General features: G+C 38.1%; 1 protein-coding gene across 1 annotated transcript in view; it reads left to right on the top strand.

The window, feature by feature from the left end:
- LOC124289173 (E3 ubiquitin-protein ligase rnf213-alpha-like) overlaps nt 1-21714 on the top strand; it is a 103850-nt gene that overhangs the window by 11659 nt on the left and 70477 nt on the right. Inside the window, 7 exon segments of the mRNA XM_046725785.1 lie at nt 754-1098; nt 1930-2861; nt 3333-3379; nt 10317-10457; nt 12966-13162; nt 13601-13884; nt 14704-14948. Of these exon segments, the coding sequence (XP_046581741.1) occupies nt 771-1098; nt 1930-2861; nt 3333-3379; nt 10317-10457; nt 12966-13162; nt 13601-13884; nt 14704-14948 (2174 nt within the window). The 5' untranslated portion in view covers nt 754-770.

Below are 21714 nucleotides of genomic sequence, written 5' to 3'. Positions count from 1 at the left end.
TGACAGACGACCGAGAGTAACACTTAAATGTTTTACAGCGCGGAATTGTGGGAAAAAAATAGGGGAATCCCTGGATTTAATGAAAATATTTACATTAGGACGTCATTAGATAATGATATGCTAATAAGTGTTTGATACAACCATTTTTAATGATGCCATTAACTAATGATGCATTAAGGATTTAATGTATCATTAGGGTTTAATGTTGACGTTAGTTAATGAAGCAATGATACAACCGGATCCAGTTCATTGTATCCTTCAGTTTGTTGTAAGCATATTCTTTATGAACATAGTTTTCTGTAGGTGAAGAGGTAAAGATGCCATTTTTTTAGAGATAGTCCAACATTAATATCTGTAAGTATGGTAAGTCATTGAGTTGAAAAATAACCTTATGAATGAAAACTGAAAAAATATCAGAGTTACCCGTTAATCTTTTAAATGATAATTCTTCCTTTTAAATGATAATTCTTCAAAGGTATTGTATACTGTTTGTGGTCACTGCACATGACAAAAAACAACCTTTTATATGGTAATATGTCCAATGATGAGATATGTCCAGCACTTAAGAAAGTGCATGGCACTGTCAATCAAACTTTAACAGAGCATTGCAGTTCAACCATTCTAGAAACTTTTTATATTTGTTTTTTTCTACAGTAATTATGTCATTACAAATTTGATATATTTAAATATAGAGACTAATTATTGACAGATTTTGTATAAAGTAAGAAATGATACTATGAGCTTTGATTGCAGATTGATCACCTGTAAGAATGAAGTGTTCGGGGAAGAAGAAAGATGGCACTCCTTGTGATTACTCACAAGAGAATACATTCAGGTTCTGTCCAGACTGTGGATATGGCACAAAACCAGAGGCATCCAGACTTGTAATCCCATGCCCTGGCAAGAACAACCAATGTGGAACAGAAATATCTTCTGATGACAGGTTCTGTAGAAAGTGTGGCTTGAAGATTGAACAAACTTTGTTTCAAACAGCCATAAGAAAATGCCCTGGGAAAAATGAAGATGGCTCCCCATGTAAAGCATATCTAAAAGAGGATGACAACTTCTGTAACCAGTGTGGGCATGATATCACAACAGGTAAATTGATTTTACATATTTAAATACTTTCCTTTCCTTAACGAAACATTTGTCTTTGTGTTCACAACTATCTCTAAACACTGAATTTTTCTGAAAGTTAGGAATTTCAACATCTATTCTCGTGAGTTTTATGTCATATGCTAGACCAAAAGACCTTTTTTATTTCAAGCAGTAAATCAGCATCACATTTACATAATGTTTGTAGAATTGTTCTTCCCTTTTAAAAATGTAGACATGTTTTTCTCATGTTGAGATGGTGTCCATAGAAAGCTATCCTCTAGAATGAAGTAAGGTTTCCATTTTGATGTGGAAGAGCCGAATGACCTTTGTCATCAAATCACAGCTCTGAATATAATAGACATACTCTGTTAAAATATTGAAGACTTTGCAAAAGCATGTCTGTAAGACATGGCATCATGCACAGTATATAAGCTTGAAATTTGTGGAAACTATGTGAAAACATCTCTTCAGGTTCAAACAATATGCCTAGAATATGTGGTATAAGTTTTATGAAGACTATAGACTATATGCATACACATATATTACCCTTAGCAGTTTGTTATGAAAGTATGAAAGCATCCTCTCAGGTTGTTGAGCTCATAATATCCCTTGAATTCTGTACAATCCTTAGAGGGGGTCAAAATTGGGATGTGTGGCAGCATTAAATGTATCCATTTTTGTGTAACTTTGAATATTCTATGATATAGATTCATTAAAGAAAACAGTTATCTGCAGTCTTATTCTGAAAGTATAGCCATCTTTCATCATGTTATGTTTCTTTGATGTATGTATATAGTACTTTTTACATAAACTATTGCCTTTTATTTACAGTAGTCAGTGATCAGAATGTTCCAGAGAATGACAAAGTTTTGTGTACCAGTCCAAATAACATTGAGTCATCGGAAGTAACATATGAGAATGTTACAGAAAATTCAGTGGAACAATCAAACTGTGGTAGTGGAAATGATGGCAGCGAAGATGAAGATAGTTTTCAACCAGAAACAGATCTTAACACAGAAGGAAATCACCATGTAGGGCAGCAGATGCAGACGGACAGTGGTAGTCAGCCAGAAAGCACTGTTGCAGATTCCAGACACGAAATCACAGGTGATGACTCAAAGACAGACAGTCCAAAAGAGGCAGGAGGTGAAGATTTTGATGGTACAAATGAAGATGTAGAGAAAGGCAGAAAACATGAGAATGTTACAGAAAGTTCAGTGGAACCATCAGAGGGTGGCAGTGGAAATGATGGCAGCAAAGATGAAGACAGTTTTCAACCGGAAACAGATCTTAACACAGAAGGAAATCACCATGTAGGGCAGCAGATGCAAACGGACAGTGGTAGTCAGCCAGAAAGCACTGGTGCAGATTCCACACACGAAATCACAGGTGATGACTCAAAGACAGACAGTCCTAAAGAGGCAGGAGGTGAAGATTCTGATGGTACAAATGAAGATGTACAGAAATGCAGCAAACATGATGAGAATGTTACAAGAGATGGAAGTTCCGTAGATGAAGCACCAGATACTGGTACCCCTGATGAGGTTACAGTACCAGCGGCAACTGCTAACACAACAAATTCATCCAGTTCTCAACATGATGGGGAGAGTAACAGTGGTAAGCAAGACACTTTGGAAGGTAGCAGCAACAGCCAAAACCAAGGTGCTATAACACGCAGCCAGAGTAAAAAAAATAATGGAAAAGCTGAGGAAAGGCAGAAGACCAAAGACACTAACAAAAACAAACCTACCAGAAAGAAAACTGTAAGTATCCATAAAGTATTTATCAAGTATTTGTGAAGCCATTAGCATCTCTGCTGAAGGTGATTCTTTCATCAAAACTGTCTAGGCAACCTTGCAAATTATCCTACTCTTTGATATTTTGGGTAAGTAAAAATGTTTATTGCAAAGTTACAACTGAATGAATTTCTTGAAAATCATAACAAATTAAATATAACATATATATATTGTTATGGACATAACATGTAACTAATGTAAGAGTTGAATATTTACTGAACATTAGTATCATGCATACTGTCATTAAAATGGATGTTTGACAAACAGTTCACTGCTGTTCAATAACCTGTACCTTGATGTAAAAGTCAATGTTCAAGTTGTGAACTGTCACAATATTTTCTTGTGAACATAATTTTACATGACTGTTTGTTCAGTTCGTTTTGGGGATTATTGCTTCTGTAAGGATACTTTCACTGAAATTGATTTTTCTTCAAGCAGGATTCAAATACAGGGGCCAGAGGGACAAAGCCTGATCCAAAGCACCAGTGAGTTTGTTTTTATTTGATGGCTACCTGAAACATTTTTGTATTTTATATGTGTTCTTGATAACCATAAGCATAATATATTATTAGTCAGTAAACTCAATAGTTCCATTCTGGATATTATGTGTAGTGGAAAATTTATCTAGATGAACTAGTCATACTGAAATGTCACAATATCTTTTACTTTTGAAATTTTATAATTAATTTTAATATATGTGATTCCCTGCATCAAAAGTTACAGTGTCTGTTTTTGACAGCTGCAGTACTGAAATGAGATTTTTATCCACTGAATATGAGTACCTGAATTTCAAGTGAACTTATGTTATGGCCTGTATGTTTGTCATCTACCTAGTGCCCATGACCTCTTGTCCAGTGTAGCAGGTGCTTGTTCCCACCAATGATGTCATCCCTATTTGTTCAAGAGGTTTAGATAACTTTTCCAATATTTCTTCCTTTTTTAGCTAAGTTAAAAGACATGTTTCTGGCCATTACTTAAGTTCTAAAGGAAATGACATATGACTGATATAGCAAAGATTTTATATGCTTGTTCCCACCAATTATCACACCTTAGTTCGTTCAAAAGGCTTGGAAACCTGAATATAATATGGTAATGTCTTCAAAACGTAATGCTGTTGATGTATTAAGGAGTTGTTTCAAAACATTTGTGAAAAATAGTAAATGCTGGTTCTGGTTTCATAAGTTTAATTCATAGGTTCAGGTATCAAATACAGCTGCATGGCATCAATTAATTTCAAACTACAAGTCTTTCATTTTGAATCAAAAGACAACTGAAAATTTCAGCTTTTAGTCTCTGAGCTGATACTTGAAAAAAAGAAAACTCTTTAGTCATGTATGTCATCTTGACATTATTACGAGGTCATCTCAACATTGATAGTCTTTCAGCATTTCACTCACTCAGCTTTACCAATCTGGATACTGGTTTCCGATAGTCTTGTTTTCTTCTCTGACGCTGGCAGAGCGCACTCTCCTGAACGACTGAACGCGTCAGTGACTCGCCCGACCAACCACATGGCACGTATCTGCTGGGGGTCCATGATCATAACTACATCACCTTCTTTTACATTGTCCTGATCTTTCTGCCATTTACCACGAGACTGTAGTGATGGCAGATATCTGCGTATGAAGGTCTCCCAAGCAATTCATCTTCAGGATAAACTACCTGAGGGAGTGACGCATCACATCTTCCAAGCAAGAGTGAATTGGGGGTGACAGGGTCAACATCAGCTATATCGCTCGACACATAGCCTAGAGGTTTTGAGTTCAGGATGGAGGCAATTTCTGCAAGGACTGTTCTAAGCACAGGTTCTGTGACGGTTTGCTCCCTTAATATGGCATACAGTCCCTGTTTCACTTACCTTATCTCCCGCTCCCACAGGCCTCCGAAATGTGGAGCATATGGCTTGTTGTACCAAAATCGGATTCTCTCTGAGGACAGCTGGCTGGTAATCTCAGGATTCATTGCAGTGAATGCATCGTGAAGTTCGCTCTCTCCACCTTTCAAGTAAGTGCCACAGTCTGAGAGTAGCTCATATGGTTTACCATGATGTGTGATGAATCTTCTCACTGCCATCAGGAAAGCGTCCGAATCCATACTTTCCAGGAGATCAAGATAAACTGCCCTAGTCATCATACATTAAAAGATTACTCCCCATCTTTTATCCTGTCAACGACCCAGTTTTATGCTCATAGGCCCAGAGCAGTCAACTCCAGTAGTGTAAAAGGCTGGTTTATGTAGTCGAAGTCTCGCTATTGGCAAATCTGCCATCTTGGGCAACTTTGGGCTTGCTCGTATCTTCTGGCATTCCATGCACTTCCTTTGGTGTTTCCGGACTGCTTCTCAACCTCGAAGGATCCACACCTTTCTGCATAGTTCTGCAAGTAGTCTTTCAGGCCCATAATGGTGAAGTCTACCATCAAAGTCCTTGATCATAAGCTTCGTGATTGTGTGAGTTGGGTCTAACACAACTGGATGCTTGGCATTTTCTGGTATTTCATCTGCTAGCCTCAGTCTGCCACCTACTCGGATGATATCATTCTCTGCATCATACTCTGATGCTAATTCTATTAACCTGGGCCCCGTTCCTCAAAGCGATCGTAGCGCAAAGTTGATCGTAACTCCCATACTTTAACATAGACTTACGACTGTTGTAGCATTACGATCGCTTTGAGGAACGGGGCCTTGCTTGTTGAGAGAATAGACTTTCCTGACCTCAGTGCTACTAGTTCCTGTGGAAAACTCTCTTCCTGTACCTTACGTAATAGCACAGTTTCGGCAAGTTCCATACAGTCTACTGTGACTTGTGTGGTATCAACAGCCGCCCCATCAAGGCAATGTGCAGTTTCTTTGACTAATGACTCAAATGTAGAGTGCTTCAAAACGTCTGGTAGGTTCACAACTCTTGCTTGACACACAACTGTCTTTCTCAGTTCTGTTTCAGACTTCATGGTGATTTTATCACTTGATGTAGGAGGATATGAGGGCCACTGATCAGAGGGACCAAGGAGGAAGAATGGACCACTTTTCCATCTGGAATCAATGCACAGTTCATGTAGGAATTTACCTCTTGTGATTTCATCGGCTGGGTTTTCTTTTGTGTTGATATAGGACAAATTGTCAACTTTAGTCAATGACTGGATCTCGGTGACACGAGTACCAACATACACCTTATAGCGGCAGGAGTCAGACTGTAACCATTTGAGAACTGTTGTAGAATCACTCCAGAGGTAGGTATCACTGATAGGTAGGCTCAGTTCCTTGCTTAAGGTATCAGCAAGTTGGGCTCCGGTCAGAGCTGCACACAGCTCCAGTCTTGGCATTGAGATCTGCTTCATAGGAGCAACACGGCTCCCTGCAGCTACAAAGCTCAGGCAGGCATCATCATTTTGGTTCACAGTTTTGAGGTAAGCTACCGAGCCATAAACTCGTTCTGAGGCATTGCAGAAGACATGAAGTTGTTGGTGGGTTTCAGTGGTATCAAAAGCAGGAGGTACATAGCAGCGTGGCATGTGAACTTCAGAGATTCTGCTAAGCTCTGATTCCCATTGTGTGAATTTTTCTCTAAGTTCTCCATTGCTGATCTCATCTTCCCAGGTTCCCTTGGATTTCAACATGTCTTGGATCAATACCTTGGCACGGGCAATGAATGGTGTCAGGTATCCAATGGGATCATATTGGGTGGCAAGTACTTGATATACTGCTTTCATGTTCAGTGTGTCATAGGAGACAAATCGGTATTTTGTAGGTTATGGCGTGCTTCAGCAGTGTGTATATTGCACAACACGGACTGAAAGTGGTACCGAATGGCAAAACTTGCCACTGGTATATGGTAGGTTCAATGTCAGTGTTCATGTGTCGCCAAATGAATCTCAGTAATGGCTGGTCTTTATGCAGGAGTCAAACTTGGTGAAACATAGCTTCTATGTCACCTGAGATAGCAATCTTGTTTCTTCGGAATCTCAACAACACACCTAGTAGAGAAGATCCAAGAGTGGGGCCTGGTATCAGTTGCTTGTTAAGACTTTCTCCCTTGTACTCATAAGAACAATTGAAAACGAGATGAGATTTCCCATTATGCTCCACAATATGGTGTGGAATGAACCATGATTCCTCAGACTTATTTGCTTCATCCTCGCTGATCGCTCTGACGTAGTTGGAATTGACAAGTTTCTGGATATCATTGTTGTGAATTGTGGACAATTCTGGTTTGTTCAGATGGTGTTTTTCTGTTCGTTTCAGGCTTGACATCACAGCTTCTTTGCATTCGTAAAGGGTAGCAGCATTGTTCCGTCGAAGTAGTGGAGTGGCATAGTGGATCTTATCATCAACTGTCATTTTGACTGTTTCACTATCCAGGATACTCAAGGCCTGTTTGTCCTCCTTTGACCTAATGACCTGCTTGCCTGAATAGGGTAATGTATCCATTTTCCACAGATTCTCAACATGATGCATCAATTTCTCACTGTCCCTTGGCAGGCTTGTGAGAAAACAAGTAGTATGGGCGTTACTGACTGGCAACTGAGTGGGTCCCTGTACTGCCCATCCAAACTTGGTACACACTGCGACCAGTGTGCCTGGAGGGGCAAACTTGACCGGCTCAACTGGAAGAATGAGGTTGGCATTATCAGAGCCAATTAGAAGGGTTGGACATACATTGTGTATGTCGGGAAGGGCTGAACCTTGGAGATGAGGGTACTCTCTTTGAAGGGAATCAACATCATAGGAGTATTCAGACAGTGCAATATGGTCAGAAGTAAACGCATCTCGAATTGTGAATCTCTCATTTGGCTGATCAAGCGTGGAAATGTCAAAACTCACAGAATGGCCATGGCAGTCAAAATTTCCACGCCGGATTGTAGACAGAAGAATGCTGGCTGGTGTCCTCGATAACTCAAGCTGATTTGCTGTAGACGAAATAATCTTTGTCCTCATGGACCCATCTTCAAGAATAGCATAAGTCTGAAAACTGCAGGTAGGACCATGGAGAATGACTGGTACTATTTTCAGTATGATGCTTGCTGGATTGGTTGGCTGATCCACAAAAAGTTGCTTGACTTTGGTATGCTGGAAACTCTCTTTGATGTGATTGTTTGCATCATGTAGTATGGTGAGGTGAAGTTTGTTACATTTCATGCACAACTTCTTCAGGTTACACTGTTTAGCAGTATGAGCTCGTTCACAGCTCCAACACCTGCGCTTTTCCAGTTTGTGGAATTCCGAGCATGTGCTAATGTGATGCTGTTTGTTGCAGTAAGCACAATATCCTGTTCGTTGGTTACCTCTTGCTCCATCACTGTTATGGCTAGCCTGTTGATCTAACTTGGAGGTATTTGAGTTGAAGACTGAGGTGGGCATTTGTGGTAAACTCCTCTTCATTAATGCAGTCGATGTATCTCGTACAGGCTTTGGGGCTTGATACAAACTGGCTGCCTTATGAGCAATTTTCTTGGCCCGAGCTTTCAGCTTCAACCAGGCAGTATTCAATAAATCCATCCAGGTTGGTTTGTGGCAGTTTACTCAAAAGACGATCTACATGCGACCCACATCTAAGTTCAAAACCGTTGTCACCCACAAGGGAACGAAGCATTCCAACAAGTGTATGTACAGAAAGAGCGAGATTTTCAAATGTGTCAAAGTCATTGTATCTCACAGTAGGAAGGTTCATGATCATGGCTAGTTCACTTTGGACCAACTGTCTTGGCTGACCATAAGTTTCTTTTAGAGCTTGCATAGCACTAATGTAGGGCTTCAAGTCATACAAGAAAGCCTCGGGAAGGCGCTTTGGAGAACCACCCAGTCTATCCAGCAACACCTGAAACTTAAACTGCTCTGACAAATGGACGTGGCTATCTACAATACTGTCAAAAGCCATCTTCAGGGTAACGAGGTCTCTCTCCTTACCATTAACAAACAATGGAAGTTTAGGCTGGGGGATTCCGTAGGATGAGGCAACCAATCGTTCTGTCATGTAATGTTGATTAGGAGGCTGTGGCTCTTGGTGAGAAAGAAAGCTTTGTTGAGTATTGGAGTCAAACCTTGGGGAACGTGTCACATGCCGGACTTGAGGAAGCAAACCAGAATTAGATGGCAAATTGTCAGGTGTATGAGTGTAATTGTCATCAAATCCAGTCTGGGTTCCACGTTGAGGATTGATCTCATTACTCAATTCATTATCTGGAAGTAAGGATGTAAACACTGCTGCGTTTAGGTCAAGCAGAGACTTGTGAGACAACGAGAGCTCAGTTTTAGGCATCACAATGGCAGAGTTATGATCAAGCAACTGATCAACCAGTTCTACTTCTGCTAACATCCTCTCTGCTTGACGTACCTGCCTCTTACGGGAGACTTCCATCTGAAAATGCTCTCTTTCTTTCAAAGCTCTCCTTTCTTGCATCTGTGCCTGAATTCTACTAATTCCTTGACACTCTAGTTGACTTCTGTGACATAAGACTGAGTCCTCCTACTGCTCCTAAATCCTCTTCCAATGTTCCAGTATGAACACTCTTGTCCTTATTTACATCCTCAGTGTTAGGGATAGGCAAAGTTTCACACACATAGTCCTGAAGATAGGCTGGTGGCCTTCTCTCTCTTTTACTGGCCATAATTCCAATATTTCACAAAGTTCACAAAGTTCAAAATATCCAGCTCTCCGGCTCACGGGACCATGCAAAATAGTAAATGCTGGTTCTGGTTTCATAAGTTTAATTCATAGGTTCAGGTATCAAATACAGCTGCATGGCATCAAGGTGTCACACACACCCTCACTCAAGAGCACATGTTGTACAGTTCACATGGCATCAGATACAAAAGTCAGATTCAAGGGTGGAAGGTTATATTCCCTACAGTTACTGGGTGGATTATGAAAGGGTATCATGGAGCGGAATCAGATTCACAAATTACTTCTCTTTAATAATTTGTTTTTTTAATTATAATTTACATTTTAATTTTTACTTTACCTTTGCTCCTAAATTCTAAAACTGTGCTTAAGACTCTGGAAGCTATGTCTCACCAGCAATCTATGGACAAATATAGCAATGGGCAATGTTACGTGTTTGTTCCCACCAATGATGACACTTCATTTCTTCAAGAGTCTCCAATCAAAGTTTTCTGTTAAGTAAATTTGACTATTGAAAGAGAAGAATTGTGTGAAACAAGAGTACATCATGTCCATTCATTCTTGCTGGTGTAGAAAATTTGTAGGAATTAGTTGCTTGTTTCATATATATTTGTAATTGCGTTTGGTCGGAATGTTTATGTACATAATATGTGAATAGCAATGTTGAATAGCTTTGATATAATTGACTTGCAGTGTCAATATTTTGAACTGTTGACAATTTCTCCATGCATCATTTTTTAAAAGTTAAAAATGTTCCATGTCTTCATGTTAAAAATGCAACATGCCCTGATTGTGTCATGTTGCAGGAAAGAGCTTGAGGTCATCTTCCATGCTGTAATGTCAAAAGATTTCAAGGTCAAACAAGAAAAGGATGAAATTTATTTAGTTATTGGCTGTGATCCCCTTGGAGGGTGGACTAGTAAGAAGTGGAAAATGACTCATATCGGGTTAGTATAACTGGCTATATCCAGTGTTTCCAGAGTGTGAATATATGTCTTAAAGGTCACATGCAACCAAAAAATCAAACATAATTAAAACACAATTATCACTTATTCATGACATATAATATACATTGCTGGTTACGAAAAAATATATAAACAAAATTATAAGCGTACAATCGCAAATCGAAAGTGCAAAATTGTGTACTTCGGTTTACTTCCCAAGAAACGAAGCAGGCAGGATACCGAACCCAGTCAGAGCGGGTGGGTGTGCACACAAGTGTAACGGCTGGTTCATTTGCAGATGCCTTCACGGCTAATTGTGTGTATATATATATATAGAGATGTTGGGTTTTGTAAATACATGCTCATTTTTTGTGTATAACATTTTGCAATCAACAGACATCATAACATGTCATGTGTTCAAGTATCACACCTGCCTGTCTGTGTAATTACATAATGTGACAGAGACCCGAACTCGGGCCATAAATCAATGCATTTTGTTTATGGTGTATAGCCTGATTGGTGTTAAGTTCAAATTGCATGTGGTCAGTGATAGCAGCTGTGTATTGAATATTGTCATTAGCAGACAGGCAGGCAGACACACAGGTGTCAATAAAACAAGACATTGAGTTTTGTCTGTGACAACCCACATATCTATATCACAGTTAGAAATTCTGTCAACGCTAAATAATGACATTGCTTTTAAGCATCGAACTGAGAAAGTGTCTCGGTAAGAAGAACGTGTGGTGAAATAGACAAATGAAATTATATAAACAGTTAATTTACTGTCATAACGTATAAAAGCTCGCTACCAGTGAGATATCAACAAAACATTAGAAAAATAGCTCACACCAAAGCCTTCACCGAAGTATTCACCCGACAACCTGCTTCCAAGCTGCGCTGAACCTATTTACTTGCAAGACGTGTTATGAGCGAGCCCAGTGTTGAAACCCGCTTTCCCCAGAAAAGTCTGGGGAAAATTAGTGAAACGCTTGATACCCGATTCAGCCAGCGGTTTTTCATCGCTATTTTTCAACTTTATAAGTTGAATTTGCATTTTTGACGATTTGTTTCGGTATGTCCATACCGAAAGGTATCAGAATATGCAAAGTTGTGTTTTACGTTGCATGTGACCTTTAAGTATTCTGTGTCTCTATCATCACTTCTAAGATCCATTTCAGAGTTGATACGGTGTACAATACCATGGCCTCACAGAGCTCCAGATAAGATTTAGCTCATGTGGGTACTGTACCCACTGTATTGTTTGGAAGTGGATATTATGAATGTTGAGTGGGTATTATATTTTCAGTTACCCACTGCTTTCAAATATGTGCATATTTCAGTCATTTTACTCACCTAAGTATTATGTCATTGAGTAAGTTTACTAAGCAGGTATGTCATGCCTTATGTCATACCTAATCAAAACCAACTTAAATATAATGGAAATGATTTCATAAAAAATCAGTCATCCTATACTGACAGTACAACACTAGTCCTATACTAACAGTACAACTTGATAGCAATCGATGTCTTTTTTCATTACGCAAGTGATTTTTATAAATATATTTTGTACGCATTTAGATTTCAACTTTTTGCGTATCTGACGTTTTAAATGCGTAATTGGTACGCAAGAATTATTTTTCAATGCATAATTGGAATTTTTCTATGCGTAGTTTACCCGGATACGCAGCTGATCTGGGCCTCTGGCTTCACCTATGTTGAGAATGACTGGGTTGTAACCCAGTAACCCACAGGTTTCAAATCAGCAAATGGCCATTTAAGCAGTTCTGAGACTCCCTCATGGCCCTATTGATTATTATGATTGCAATGTGTATAGTCAGACAATACCCACTGGTCATAAAATAAGCTAAGAGCTTCCTACATTCAAGTCAGGTTGATTTACCATACCAGGTACCTGGGGACAGGTAGGGGATCAGTAGGAATGTCGTGGCAGACACTAAGTGATGATGTCTTGCTGCAGACACAAGAAACCTATCTTCCAGCTATGTGGTCGAACCCTATAGACCACCTGCGTGATACAAAAGTCTGGTTTTGATTCCATTCCCTGCTGATTACACTTAGGGTGACACCAAGGAGGTTTACGACATGACATGCACATTCAACAGGTGAACCTGCCTATTTCTTCAGTCATCAAACAACATGTATTCAGTTCCAGGAGTTGTTCTACTCTCTGATAATGACATGAAGTAAATAATTTGAGCTATCCAAGGTTCAATACAATTGCAAAACGATGACTAAATAATATTCAGGGACCATGGTTTTACTGTGTGACAACCATAGGCTGGACACATCAAAGTTTGACTGTATTTCGATATTTAATTGTTGGATGATGTTTTTATGTTATTAAACTTGATCCTTAGCAAACTTTTAGTAGTACGAGTCAAAAGTTAAACATACTTAAACTAGCCCTGCTTGTTGTTATTGTACGTATGGTGCACTTTGTAAGTTTTATTTGTATTTTATGTGTATTCTCATGCATATCTTTTCATGTAGGTGCCACCAAGGTTACCATGAATACTCATGCAATGTGACAATGAACAAAGACATTAGAAATGGCGGCTTTGAGTACAAGTACAAAGTGGTTGCTGATGCCAGAAAAGAATCTTTCGAAACTGTCTGCTTTGGTAAGAAGAGAAATGGAATTGTAAACAGAAAGTTTACTGTCCCAAAACAAAGGAGACAGACCACTGGTATGTAATGATTGTGAAGAATATTACTGTTTATTCTTGAGAGCAGATTCTAAAGCTTAATTATTCACAATTCCTTAGTCACAAATCGGCTAAGTGAGGTGTCTATTCATGATGTTCTTAAAGTGGATCCCAACTACAGACTAATGAAGATTGGATCATTACAGTGTGTGATCTAGATGACAGGTGTGCTTATGGTGTTAACCACTGGTTTGTCTGGTTACTAATAGGATGTTTTTAAATTAATAAAATTCATCATCGCCCATACTCATAGATTGCTTTGATAATTAACTTCAGAGATTTAGTCCCATTTGAATCAAGGAACTTCCACCTCCTTAATTTATTGAAGTACAAAATTAGTAATCTAAAGCTTTAAACTTGAAATTGTAGCAGTATTGTCTTTCAATAAATATTTGCCCATGTCCATTTCTTTTTAAACAGATCCTTTACATCAGTATGATGGATTAGTGTATCCAAAACAAAATGATGGTTTCCTCAAGAACCTGTTTGGAGTAGGTGGTACTCCAGCAAGAATTGTGGATGACATGAAGACTGTTTTAAGTATTTTCTTCCCTCCACCTGACAAAATCATATCTACCATCAAGAAGCAAGTGCCTGGGGAAACAGAGACAGCCGAAGCATTACTGCAAACTCTGACAGATGTATTCTCAGGACTGTCTGTACAACTTGTGGATTTCAAGAACAGTGATGAAATTAGACAGCAGGTACTGTATTTTCTTCAGTATGTGCAAAAGGAACAACTGGTACACATAATAATTGGCGTTTGATTTATTTTCCTAATGCAAGATACTTGAGCATAACGACAATGTAAACAAATCTGTAATATAGTGTTCATTGTATATTTTTATGGTTGTAAGCAGTGTTATTAATTCCTTCCATTATTTTTTATGTTCAGTTCATTCAAAGTATGTGTGAACTGATGGCAAGATCATGTTGAATCAACATTATTTTCAGCAGCCATGATCAAAGCAATCAAAATAGCAAGACTGTGGGAAGCCTGGATGGTGATGGGCCAAACTGTCCCATACTTGAAAAAATATGAGGCAATATCAATCTGCCATAGTACAATGATGAAACTGATCTTTCATCACAGTTTTAAGCTTATCTGGCCTATGCAGCATGTATTGTTGCTAGGAAAACATCACTGATTGCATACACACGGAAGTACTCTACTGAGCTCAGTTCAAGATTACCGGCAACCTTTAATATGTGATTGTATTTCCTTTAGGTCAAACTTTCAGTTGCAATTTATTAGGCAATTAGTCAAGTTGCAAAAAATACCTTGACCCAAAAACATCTGTTGATCACCACCCGCAAAAGTATCGTGACGCAAAAAAATTCGTGATTCACAGTATATTTTAATATTATCTAATTGCAAAGGTTTCTTTGTTCAGCTTTAGATGTATGTGATATTATTCCTATTTGTGGATACTGACAATCTATTCAACAAACAAGGTAACTGCCTGATATTCTACTTGTAGCTTTTCTTGTTGAAAATACGATATTTGCATTTTGTTTTTCAGATTTTCATGGATTTCATGAAACCATTGACAGACCATCTTGCCTTATTTGAACATAGCCACAGCAGCTATGGCCCTGTAGTACTTATCTTCATAATGGCTGCCATGAGAGACAACAACATCACAAGGTTTTACCTAAAGCTAGACAAACACACCATACCAGGAGTTTTGATACAACCAGATAGAGAAAAGAAGTCCTGTCCTGTTTTGGATTCTCTGCATAAACATTTCCCCAGAAGAGACACAAAGTAAGTTCCCTCAAAAGTTCCTTTGCTACAAACATCTCTTTCTCTGTTCTTCTGATTGATCCAAGTTGTACTCAGACAGACCTGGTATGAAAAAGAGATACCTATTTGTCTCTGAAGGTTATGATAATAAGGTTAAAGCTCACATGCAACTCAAAACACAACTTTGCAGATTCTGATACCTTTCGGTATGGACAGGGAGACTCTATAAGGGGGAGTGGTCACTCCTCGGAAAGCTCCTAAGCTATGCCTCGGCTCGTCACGTGACCAGTGCAGCCAATATGGCGGAAGCGTAGTTTTTAAGATTGAGCCCGGTTTATTTTCAACAGCTGATTACATACGCTGAGTGTTGTGACAACTGAAAAACTACATGTAGAAGATAAGTAACCTATTCTGTCACTTCATTTTAAGTCAAATACTTGTTATTAGTGTCAGTATAAGTACAGCAGCTTTGTAGTAAAGTTTCAAGTGGGCATGTTAAATCACTGGCTTCAATTCTCAGTACACAGCGAAGAAAGACTGAATTATATCGCTAAAAACTTCTTTCACATATTCGTTTAATTTTTAGAAGGGAAATATACCTTTAGTTAAAAGGTGTTTGCAAGTAATAGTGATATTTTTATAACTAAAAAAATTTGTTAGGGTGTATTTGAGGTGTGTGAAAAATATGACATATCGCCGATCTGCCATTGAAATACTACAGGGCGTTGTTTGAGTGTTTCTAGTTATTGTTCAAAAACATCTTTCACATACACCTTCAATTTTTATGAGGGGAATATACCATCAGGTGAAAGGTGTTTGCAAGTAATAGGGATAGTTTTATAATTTAAAAAAATTAGTGTGTATTTGAGGTGAGTAAAAATATGACATATCACGATCTGCCATTGAAATACTACAGGGCTTGTTTGAGTGTTTCTAGTTAGTGTTCAAAACATCTTTCACATACACCTTATATTTTTTATGAGGGAATATACCATCAGGTGAAAGGTGTTTGCAAGTAATAGTAATAGTTCTATAATTTAAAAAATTGTTAGTGTGTATTTGAGGTGTGTGAAAAATATGACATATCACGATCTGCCATTGAAATACTACAGGCTGCTTGTTTGAGTGTTTCTAGTTATTGTTCTAAAACATCTTTCACATACACCTTATATTTTTTATGAGGGGAATATACCATCAGGTGAAAGTTTTTGCAAGTAATAGTGATAGTTTTAATTTTTTTTTGTTAGTGTGTATTTGAGGTGTGTGAAAATATGACATATCACGATCTGTTCTGATATACCATTGGTGCTTGTGATGCTTGAGTGTTATAGTTCTAAAACTTCTTTCTTTCTTGTTGATCTTAGTATTTGACAAAACTGGAAAGGTGTTTGCAAGGCTTTGTGATAGTTCTAAACTTTCTGTTCTTGAGGGGTCTGTGACAGTGTCAGTTAACATTCTGTCACTGCCCATGTCATTCCACACATGCAATGCGATATCTGAATTAGTTACCAATGTAAAAAAATGTCTCAAAGTATTTTTTTATGAAAAAGGACAGCTGATGTTAACACGTGTTGTACCGATAGTTTTGCGTTCTTTAACATGTTTGGGGAGGGATGGCCGTGGTGTATCATTTATTCTTTCATTCATTCACATATGTTCTTTTTCTTTTGTTCTTTTTCTTAATTTCTTTCATTCATTCACATAAAATTCTTGCTCTTCATTCATTCATTCATTGTAAAATTCCGACCTATACAATACACTGGCTGAAGTACTGTTAAACGCAGCCGAAGTTGCGCTGGGACCGAACCAAGTCACTGTGTGCGTTGGAGCATGACGAGGCACACGCTAATTAGTACAAATGGTAAAGAAAGCAAGCGAGTGACCTATCCCTGTTGTAGAGTATCCCTGGTATGGACTTACGGTAACAAGTTATCAAAAATGCAAATTCAACTTAGAAAGTTGAAAAATAACACAACGAAAAAACACAGCGAAATCAGAGTTCTAATGTTTCACTAATTTCACCCCAGCTGCGGTGAAAAGTGGTTTCAACAGCTATGCTGCACTGCGCACATAGTGCATGCGCAATGTTTAGATTTGTGTGGCTTGAACCGGGATGCCTGGATGGTTTATTCCCAAGAAGGTGACTCATAAAAACACAGCAAGTGATGCGTGCAAGGATCATCACTGTGGTCGAAGTTGGAGAACAAAAGATGTTTCTTGTGATTACAAGCATCTTGGGTCTGCAGAAAATAAATACACTGGTTCCATACTTTTTCTTATCTTTTTCACATCTTGCTTTTTGGGAGTTGGCAGATTTGCAAACCAAGTTTTCAAGAAAGTGTAGCATTAGAAGTACTAATGTCATTGTTAAAAAATGCTCATCTTGAAAACTGAAATGTTTTAATTCATGTCATTGGGAACATAGAAAAAAACATGTTGATTGTGATAAGCAGCCTCTGCCACAGACAAAACACAATGTATGTTGTATTGACACGTATGTGTCTGCCTGCCTGTCTGCTTATGACAATATGCAATACACAACTTCAGTCACTGACCACATGCAATTTGAACTTACCACCTATCAGGCTGTACCCAATAAATGGCTTGTGCACTTGAGTTCTGTCTCTGTCACAATATGTAATGTTCACCATCTCAGTATTTGTTGATTGGATCAAATGCAAATGCAGAAAAAAATGAGCATGTATTACAAAACCCAACATCTCTATATACACACACCTGAGTGTATCGTCAAATGAACCAGCCAATGAAAGGCTTCATTACACTTGAGTGCACGCCCACCCACTCTGACTGGTTTCGGTATCCTGGCTGCTTCGTTTCGAGGGTAGTAAACCCAAGTACAAAATATTGCACTTTTGATTTGCAATTGTACGTTTTAATTTTGTATATATTTTTTTTTATGATCGGAAACGTATATTATATGTCATGAATAAATGATAATTGTGTTTTAATTATGTTTGTTTTTTTTGGTTGCATGTAAACTTTAAATACTCTTTCATTTTGGATGTTGATTTTCAAGATATTTGGCATTTAGTAATCAGTGAGTGAATTTATGTGAGTTGCATCCCATGTTAATAAAAGGCCAAAGGACTTCGGGTATGGCGCTAGTAGTAGAGATGTGAAGTCTTGATTATGGCTACATAATCGGTTAACATGCTATGTCCAAAATGCCTACTAACTGCTCTTATTGTGGCAGAAAGGGTGATAGAGCATCCAAGGTACAGATTACCAACACGATGGTGAACCTATTGGCAAGTAAACCGAAGCAAACTGAATCGACATACCTATATTTTCATTACACAGATAGCAAATCAGAGAGCAGCCTGAATTGGTGCGAGCCTATTGAAGGTGAAGGACAAACATGGCAGACTCGATCACTCGATACCACTTATTTTATCCCCCCGGCATGTAATGTGGGGGGGATATAGTCCACGCCTCGTCCGTCCATCCGTCCGTCCGTAATCATTTTGTTTCTGGAGCATGACTAAAAAAACGTTCAATATTTGTGAACAAAAATTGGTACATATATCAAACAGAACCTAAGGTGGTGCCATTTGCTATTTACAGATTTTTGTCATTTTTAACAGGGAGGGGTGGCCTTCGTTTCTGGAGCACAACTCAGAAACTTCTTAATATCTTTCAGCAAAACTTGGCAGATATGTGAGGCAGATCCCAAAGTGGTGCCTTTTGCCATTTGCAGATTTTTGGCATTTTTATTTTCCAGGTTTTCGTGGAAACGATTCAGACTTAGTCTCAAAAGGGAGAGGTCGCTTCGTTTCTGGAGCGAAACTCGGAAACCGTTCAATATCTTTCTGCAAGACTTAGTAGATATATATCAAACAGAACCTAAAGTGGTGCCTATTTACAGATTTTTGGCATTTTTATTTCTCTCGATTTCAAAGGAAAGGATTCGGACTTAGTCTGAAAAGGGAGGGGTGGGTTTTGTTTCCGGAGCACAACTCGAAAACCGTTCAATATATTTCTACAAGACTTGACAGATATATCAAACAGATCTTGAAGTATTGCCTTTTGCTATGTGCAGAATTTTGGCATTTTAATTTTTCATGATTTCCATGGAAACGATTTGGACTTAGTTCCCCAAAATCAAGTTGGACTTTAAGTAACTCTCAGTTAATTTGTTCTTTCAAATTTATGGGGGTCCAGGGGGATTTGTCATCTTCTGATGACTCTTGTTAATGTTCAGAGATCTAAAAGCCCTGCAGTAAACTTTTTACAGGATACTAATTTTTCTGCAAACATAGAACCATACATTCAGTCAGAATGTGGCTTTGACTGTTTCTTTAGTTCATATAATTCACAATAAAGGGGGGTAGCAGTCCTGTTGAACAACAACTTCAAGCACAAACTGCATAATCTATGGACATGTCCAAGTGGTAATCTATTAATATTGGCCATTACTATTTAAAGGGGCTCTGATCCAGAGCAATTTCCGGGGACTGGTTGTTGCCTTTGGTATTGTTTTTCTCCCGTGAGTACCCGGATGATATCCCATAATTTGTGACTGGTTTGTGATCTCTGCTGCGCCACCCGCGTGTGCAATTGATAGTATAAGTACAGACTGATCAACAAAAATGAAGTCTTTTTACTTCATTATTATGAAAACAAATGAAACCATTTTGAAGTTTAATCATCTGCCAGTGGTAAAAACTGTTAGGACTGAAAAATAACGAAGTCAATGTACGTATGTATATTTTCTCTAATTATCCTAAGTAGTTTATTATCATATTTGTATGCATTTTGAAACTGAATAAAAAAGCACACGATCTGCTTATACTTATAGTGAATTTATAACATGACTGTAATATCTATGCATTTTATAGATTGCCGTCATGAATCATATTTCACAAGTGCGACCTAGTGTATGTTGTCTGTCATACAGATTCTGCTGAATGCTACAACAAATGAATAAAAACAAAATGCAAATATTAAAATTAAAACAAACTAAAGTTATAGCAACAATGTCAGGCAATTACCTGGTTCAAGGAATGTATCCATCAATATCCACATAAAGGAATGAGATTTCATTCATCTGCAGCTGGTAAATAATCCTGCTCCATGTCATGTGCCTTGTAACAGTCTAAAATGCGAAAAAGTGATACATCGTTTCAGGTTTTTCACATTGGTGTATAGTCTCATTGGTCACCCAAGACAGCACAGCTGGCAACTAATTGTATGATGTCCGCCATCCATTGAAAAAGTAATTTAGTTAGCCAATAATCAGCAATCAATACCATATTGGCGGTTAATCCTTTGAAGGAAGGACGTTGTTTTTACACAGGCACTTTACAAGAGGGTGTATTCAGTATAGATTAGTAAATCTACACACATTAACACTACCTTTTGACAAATCCGCTGTGGAAGATAAAAGTAATTAATCAATCAGCGTGTTAACGGTTAATTCTTTGATCGATGTTTGTTTTTGTAACCCAGCTGATAATTCCTCTTACTACACTTCCATGCACATATTAGATATCATGTAATATATTTGCCACATCAGACCTTAATTAATAATGTTGAGTATTTACTCCAGACACGTGAAATGCCAAATGGGAACCTTTGTCGGGTAATTTGAGTGGTGTTACCGCTAATTATACCTGTTATAAATTCATTAACCTACCATCAAGCGAATGATGACAAATAATATAACGTGTAGGTTTTTACCCCCAAACATAGGTTAAAGCAAGGGAGAAGTAATTACTGTATTGCATGCAATTTTCATTGCCTGAAAACACCTATGGGCCGACACTGTTTTGAGGATATGAACGGAACTTCATTGTTACATAAGAAATACATATAAGCATTTGCTGTGTACTTGGGTAAATAAGTATAATCAGTTTTTAACCTAAGAAAATTTTCAGATTTTCTAGCAATGGCAAAGTGGTTGTTATTAGTTTACGGATTCAAGTAAATAAAATGTGTGATTTTATTATCATAGGTAATAGACCAGGGGCGTAGCTACCATTATAAAACAAGCCTCGGCTTACACATGATTTTTGCTATGAAAGTTGGGCCAACCCTCAATACTATCTAACTATAAAACTTTGCAATCTATCTGACTTATACGAAATAAATGGCTTGCTACGTGCCTGTAGACATAATATTTTTACATGACATGATTAAATATCGAGGTAAAAAACACAGAAATAGGATCAAATTGGATCAGTCACTATACCATCCAGGCATTAGAAAATCTGAAAAAGCCTACACTGCTGGGATACTCTATTACAATCAGACAAGAAATACCAGGGATATTTTCAAGTAATGGCATGTGATGGACATTCACCCTTCCTAATGACCAGCTTGCAGCTTGGTTTCAGCCTGTCGCAGTCAGAGGTGCCATTGGTGCAGAAGCATTAATCGCCATTGGCGATCAGTGGCCCTTCAGTGGCCCTTTAAGGTTATCGAACAAAGGTAGCAAGTATATATTTGCCTAATGAAGATAACCCTGGTTTTTATTTGAACATGATAAACAACTGAAATTATTTAGCTATGAACATTTCATTCTAGTCAGCGGCTGAAACCTTGTGATAGATCATAACATTGGTACAATGAATTATCAGCATGAAAACAAAAAGAACGGAAAAAAAGAAAAGAACGGGAAGATATTCGTAAACTTAAAATGGATGGTGTTTTTGTCAGGTCTAGAGCAAAGTGGATAGACAAGGGTGATAAAGTCACAAGATATTTTTGTGGTCTTGAAAACAGAAATTACATTAGTAAAATTATGTCTTCATTGAAACTAGTAATG

This window comes from Haliotis rubra, unplaced genomic scaffold (assembly GCF_003918875.1).
Source record: "Haliotis rubra isolate DU_JTF1 unplaced genomic scaffold, ASM391887v1 Scf1116, whole genome shotgun sequence".
In the NCBI taxonomy this organism is placed as follows: domain Eukaryota; kingdom Metazoa; phylum Mollusca; class Gastropoda; order Lepetellida; family Haliotidae; genus Haliotis; species Haliotis rubra.
Note: the sequence above shows the minus strand (reverse complement) of the source record. Positions and strands in the feature narration are given on the sequence as shown.